At 35.9% G+C, this 6,911-nt stretch overlaps 1 protein-coding gene across 1 annotated transcript; it reads left to right on the top strand.

Moving 5' to 3' along the window:
• Positions 1–1,293: 1,293 nt before the first annotated feature.
• On the top strand, positions 1,294–3,719 carry LOC114626428 (zinc finger protein 679-like). The gene is made up of 3 exons (XM_028773829.1): positions 1,294–1,308; positions 2,072–2,198; positions 3,610–3,719. Exons 1-3 carry the CDS (start codon positions 1,294–1,296, stop codon positions 3,717–3,719), a joined length of 252 nt encoding a protein of 83 aa, XP_028629662.1.
• Positions 3,720–6,911: the final 3,192 nt, after the last annotated feature.

Here is a 6,911-nt window from a genome sequence, read left to right as displayed (position 1 = left end):
CGAGAGAGGTTTCAGCACATTTTTTTCTAGTTAAGAATGTATATATTTTATGAATTTCATGTTTTAATTAATGATTTTATGTTCTATATATTACCTTAGCTTATAAATTGAAATGGGGTTTTGGAAGTCCTTTGGCTATAAAATGTCTTCCATAAATGTAAGATTCTTATTAGTCTGGGTAATTCATATTTAATTTTAAAATGAATAATTAAGTATGTCCTAATTATACATTTCATGGAACTCACACTTCATATCCAGGCCATAGCACCTCAATGATATATTTTTTTTTTAAATGTCAAGATATATGCCATCTTTTCAGTTAGCACTTTTCTCCATAAGCACTGCTAAAAGCAACTCCTGTATGCAGGTAAGAGTTGCTTTGAGCAAAAGAAGACGTTATTGGGAAATGTCATGAAGTAATGGAATAGCTTCCTCTTTTGCTCAAAGCATCACTTCACAACCTTGAGGCACAATATGTGTTCATGTTAGGATTTCTTCTAGAGACTGGTGTTAATCCATTAGGAAGAGTTTTGCAGCAGAGTAAAACTTGACTCCTTTGGTTGTATATATTCTTTGTTGAAAATAAATGCCATTGGTTGATAAAGATGCCTTTAATATAACTCTATTTTCAGCCTCTTATCACCCAAAAGTACCAACAAGGAAGACTTTGTAGGAGAAGTTCAGCTGCTTTCAGTGACAGATGAAAGTACTAAAAATGGTGTAGGGGTATCATACCTATATATGAATAGAGTTCTTGATCATGAATCCAAAAGAAGCAATGACACTGTTAAAAGGACCTGGTTAGGTAATATGATTCTGGGTCTTCCTTAACAACCACAAAATCATGGTATTTTAGAATGGGACATGGAAGCTAGAAGAAATATCTCTATGGAGACTATACTGAAGCAGGCATTTATAGCCTTGTTTTTCTTGGCTCCAGGCAAGTCTCTTGCTTACCCAGTATGAGAAATCATTTCAGCTGGGGATACTTCAAAGATTCTGAGCATTATTGAAAAGATATGTGTCAATTTTGTTCTAATAAAACATCTCAGGCAAATGTATGGAAATAAAAATGAAAATGGTTTGTTTCTTCTCCATGTAGAAGCTTATGACTATTTCATATCTCCTCTGGCACAAGGCATGGTGTGTGACCAGTATTGATTCCTGTCTCCCACTCTTCAGTTTTACTAGAAACAGGGGGAATCTGCTGCCTCTACATGCAGATGGTTACTTGAAGTTGAAATTTTAATGAAAACTTTTGTGAGACATGCCCTACTGAATGAGAAAGGAAAGATGACTTTTTCTCAGGTAAATGTGGGCATGGGTATGGGGCAAGTTGATTGTTCTTATGCAAATATTTCATTTTCAGAACTTTTAAACCTTCCCTATGGTGACTCAAGTTACAGAACTGTTTTTCATATGATTCTGACTATTATATCTTTAAAATTTATGTCACTGGTGAACTAAAAAAGATTTAACACTATTACACGCTCCTTCATTTTTTTCAATATAACTTATATAAATAACATAATTTGAAAATACTTAAAATTTCTGATCACAAAACTGAGTGTACATGAGACTAAATATGAATGTATGTACTTGATCTCTACTGTGAGTCACATAGGTCATTATTAGTCTGTGAAGAAAGGTCCATGTTTGATGAATCTTTCATATGAGGGCATATTGCAGTAGTTCTCAGCCTTCTTAATACTGCAAACATTTAATAGGTTTCTTCATATTGTGCTGACTCAATTATGATTTTATTTTTATCGATATTCCAGAAGTGTAATGTTGGTATTGCTATGAAACTTGTGGTAAGTATCTCGGTTTTCTGATGGCTTTAGTGACCACCGTTATATCATTTAGGGGATCATACCATGTGATCTTCATAAAGGTCACCACCATCAGCAAGAATTTTTCCTGACAATTGTAACTTTTCAGAGAATGACATTTTTCATCTCAGACATAATTTATAAATTACATATGTTAGTTATTGTTAGAAAAAATGTAAATTTAACTAACATTTCTTTGGCCAATTGACACAAGGGGATACTGTTAATTTTAATTTCAGGGTCTATTGACTTTCATGGATGTGGCTATAGAGTTCTCTCAGGAGGAATGGAAATGTCTGGATTCTGCTCAGAGGACTTTGTACAAAGATGTCATGTTGGAGAATTACAATAACCTGGTATCCGTGGGTAAGAATATTTTTATTCCATAATTTCTACTTCACCTTAGGGATATCTAAAATTCCTATTGCTATTTGGGTCTGACATCCTTTAACTGGCCTTTCTCTTCTGTTTTCATGGGTATTGATTACTCTTTGTTTTTTAACTATTTACTGTTATCTTGTTTTCACATTAGAAGTGCTGATTAGTAGATCTTTAACCAGTTTTAAAAAGGCAGTCTGTTGTTTTTATTTATTTATTTTTTCAACTTATATTAAGTTTATTAAGATAACATCACTGTAAGTTGGACATCTGTGTATGCTATTAAAATATCAACTCCTTTTAAACTTTTTTCTCTATTTTTTTCTTTTTTGGTATTTTTATTGGGTATTTTATTTACATTTCAGATGTTATCCCCTTACCCCATCCATCCCCCATCCAGGGACCACCTATCCCATCGTGCCTCCTGCTGCTTCTCTGCAGATGTGCCCCTACCTACCCCTCCACTCCCACCTCCCCACCCTCGAATTCCCCCACACACAGCATCCAGCCTTCATGGGACCAAGGATCTCCTCTCCCACCTATGCCCAACAGGGCCATCCTCCCTTAAATATACAACTGGAGACATGGATCCCTCCTTACGTGCTCCCAGGCTAGTGGTTTAGACTCTGGGAGCTCTGTTTGGTAGGTATTGTTGCTCTCTTCACGGGGCTGCAAACCCTTTCAGCTCCTTCAGTCTTCACTCTAATTCCTCCATTGGGAAACACTTGATCAGTTCCATGGTTAGCTCTGAGCATCTGATTCTGAATATGTCAAACTCTGGCAGACCTCTAAGGACACAGCTATATCAGGCTCTTGTCAGCATGCACTTACTGACATCCACATCAGTGTCTACCTTTGGTGACTGCACATGGGATGGATACCCAGGTGGAATGTTCTCCAGACGGCCCCTCCTTCAGTTTCTGTCCCTCACTTTGTCTCCATATTTGCTCCCTTGAGTATTTTGTTACTCCTTCTAAGAAGGAAGTCTGTTGCTTTTATAAGTGAATGTACTTTAACTCCTACAATTGTCTTTTTTTGGATGTGATAATTTTACAATGATATTCAGATTTTTTTTCTTTTTGGTTTTATGAGGCAGAGTTTCTCTGTGTAGCCCTGGCTGTCCTGGAACTCATTCTGTAGACCAGACTGTCCTCGAACTCAGAAATTCACCTGCCTCTGCCTCCCAAGTACTGGGATTAAAGGCATGCATCACCACTGCCTGGTGATATTCAGAATTTTTAAAATGATACAATATTAAATCTCTAAAACACTTTGAAATAAGTGACTAAAAAGTCATTCATTTTTCTTTTCTTCTTTCCATCTCACCTACATGTCACAATCCTGTGCTAGTATATAGCTACATTCATTAGTATATCTTTGTGCTTATTTGAATGTACAGGTGTTGCTGTTTCAAAGCCAGAAGTAATCTTATGTCTTGAACAAAACAAAGAACCATGGATTGTTGGTAGAGAAGATACAGAAGAAAGAAAACTAGGTCATCTGAAATGAAATAATATGTCATGTAGTGATTGTAAACCCAGGAGAAATCTAGACCTGACATATGGCTAGAGAAGCTCTGAAGTAGAAATTATTCCTGAGATTTTCTTTCAGAATATTGAAACAAAGAAACAGTATAATCATGCGTACTATACGATTTTTGACTCATTTTACCTGAATACTGATGTTTTAAAATATTCTATCTTATATCATTTTTAAAAAGTAGCAGACTATTTTATAGTCTATTTACTCTCATATTTTCTGTTACATGTGAATGGTCAGTATTGATCATTTATATTTAAGTGATTTATTGATTTATTCCCTCTTAATAGTTTTATAGAGTATATTTTGCTCATATTTTTCTCTCTTTCAGCTTTTTGTAGACCATCTCCATTTTCCACACTAAATAATATCATGATTTCTCTGACTTTTCTGTCTCTCTGTCTCTGTTGCTCTCTCTGACTCTGTCATGGTCTCTCATTCTCTCTTTCTCTCAGAAGAAAAAAATAGAAATCACAAATGTATTTAAACATAGAGTCTTATATGTTCTGGCAACTTACTCTGAACAGAAGGTATGTTCATTCATTGTATAAAACTTATTTTTCCTCACTAAGAAATTATGTTCTTTGGATACATTCTTACCTTGGGTAACACTTTTTACCTCTTTCCCCTTCTTAAAGCTGGGCTTTTGTCTCCCTTGTTCTTTTGAATGCTGTCACATTCTCAGTGAGTTTAAATGGGCATTGCTCTTGTAGTGTCTAAAAACATACAGTTTATTTATCATCATTCACCAAGTCTGGCCTTTAAATTCCTTCTGTCTCATCTTCTGCATAGATACCTGAACCTTGATAGGAGAGTGTGACAAAGATTATAAGACTAGGCACTCCAAAGTCTCTCAGTTTCTGTGCATTATCTATATACATATTAAGCTTCTCCACTGAAGCCTAAGTGTTTCACAGATCTAATGGAAAATAAGTATTACTTTAGAAGTCATATTATTGCCATTTTTATTTGTAGTAATGATAGTGTTTTTTTTTTAATTTGAGAAGTGTTCTTTCAAACTCTGTGAAGTATTGAGTTAGAAGTTTGATGGGAATTGCATTGAATCTGTAGATTATTTTTGGTTACATGGCCACTGTTACGCCAGGTTAATCCTGCCAATCCATGAGCATAGGAGATCTCTCCATCTTCTGTTTGCGTCTTTAATTTCTTTCTTCAGAGAATTGAAGTTCTTGTCATTACAGATATTTCATTTCCTGGGTTTTGGACACATGAAAATATTTTATATATTTGTGGCTATTGTGAAAGGAGCCCTTTCCCTAATTTCTTTCTCAGTCAATTTATCTTTTAAGTAGAGGAAGGCTACTGATTCTTTTGAGTTAATTCTATATTCAGCCAGTTTGCTGAAGTTGTTTATCAGATGTAGGAATATTCTGGTTGAATTTTTTGGGTGAAATAAGTAAGTATACTATCAAAAAACTCAGGATAGCAAAAAAACATTCTCAACAATAAAATAACTTCTAGGGAAATCACCATCCCTGACCTCAAGTGATAAAAAAAACTCAAAATCAAAAACAAACAAAACAAAAAATTCATGGGATTTGTACCATCTAGAAAATCAATGAAATAGAATTGAGGACCCAGAAATGAACCCATACATCTGTGTTCACTTGATCTTTGACAGAGAAACCAAAACCATCCAGTGGAAAAAAAGACATCATTTTCAACAAATGGTGCTGTTTCAACTGGCAGTTCCCATGTAGAATAATGCAAGTTGATTCATTGTTATTTCCTTCTACAAAGTTCAAGTCCAAGTGCATCACAGACCTCCACATAAAATCAGGTTGAATGAATCTAATAGAAGAGAGTGTGGAGAACCTTGGACACAAGATGAAATATCCTGAAAGAACACTTTACCTCAGGGCAATGTCTCATGCCCTGAGGTAAACAATTGATGGATAGGACTTTATAAAATTGAAGGTCACTGCCAATAAGACAAAATAGCAACTCACTAATTGTGAAGAGATCTTCACCAACCCTACATCTGATAGAGCACTAATATCCAAAATTTACAAGTAACCCAAGAAGTTAGACTCTAGAGGACCAAATAACCATATTAACAAGTGGTGTACTGAGCTAAGAAAAGAATTATCAACTGATAATTCATTTGAGTAATCTCAAATGTCTGAGAAAAACTTAAAGAAATATTCAACATCCTTAGTCATCAGGGAAATGCAAATCCAAATGACCTAAGATTTCACCTCAGACCAATTAGAGTGTCTAAGATCCATAACTCAGGAAACAAGCAGATGCTGGCAAGGATATGAAGCAGAGCACTCCTCCATTGCTGGTGGAACCGCAAGCTGGTAAAACCACTTTGAAAATCAATCTGGCATTTCCTCAGAGAATTGGGAATAGTTCTACTTGAAGACCCAGCTTTACCACTACTAGGCATGTACTCCCCAAAAAATGTTCCACCATATAACAAGGACACCTGCTCCATTATCTTCATAGCAGCCTGATTTCTAATAACCAGAAGCTGGAAGCAACCCAGTCCCTCAACAAAAATGGATACAGAAAATGTGCTACATTTACACAACAAACTACTACTCAGCTAATAATAAAAAAGAGGACTTACTGAAATTCACAGGCAAATGGATCAAACTAGATATTATCATCCTGTGTGATGTAATTCAGAAACAAAAGAACACTAATTGTACTTACTCATTGATATCTGGATATTAGCCCAAAAGTTCACAATACTCATGATGCAAACCACAAAGCATATGGAGTTTTAGCAGAAGGAAGACCAAAGTGTAGATGCTTCAATCCTACACAGAACGTGGAACAAAGTAATCACAGGAAGTAGAAGGATGGAGGATCCTGGGATTGAGAGAGAAAAGGGAGGGAAAAGGGGGGCAATATAGGGTATTGGAAGGATGAGGAGAGAAATTCAGAGTGTCAGGAAATCGAATAGAAACATGTAGCAGTGGGGAATAGGGAGCTGGTGGTAGCCACTCTGAAAGTCTCAGACTCCAGGGAAGGGAGAGGCTCCCAGTATACAAAGGTGCTGACTTTATCCAAAGTACCCATGAAAAGGGGACATAGAACCTGCAGAGACTATCTCCAATTGATAGGCACAGCCTCCAGTTGAGGAATGGGATTACCAACACATCTCAAAATTTTAACTCAGAAATGTTCCTG

Source organism: Grammomys surdaster, unplaced genomic scaffold, assembly GCF_004785775.1.
Source record: "Grammomys surdaster isolate TR1022 unplaced genomic scaffold, NIH_TR_1.0 235, whole genome shotgun sequence".
NCBI classification, from domain to species: domain Eukaryota; kingdom Metazoa; phylum Chordata; class Mammalia; order Rodentia; family Muridae; genus Grammomys; species Grammomys surdaster.
The sequence above is the reverse complement of the archived record's forward strand: the minus strand, read 5'-3'. Positions and strand labels throughout refer to the sequence as shown.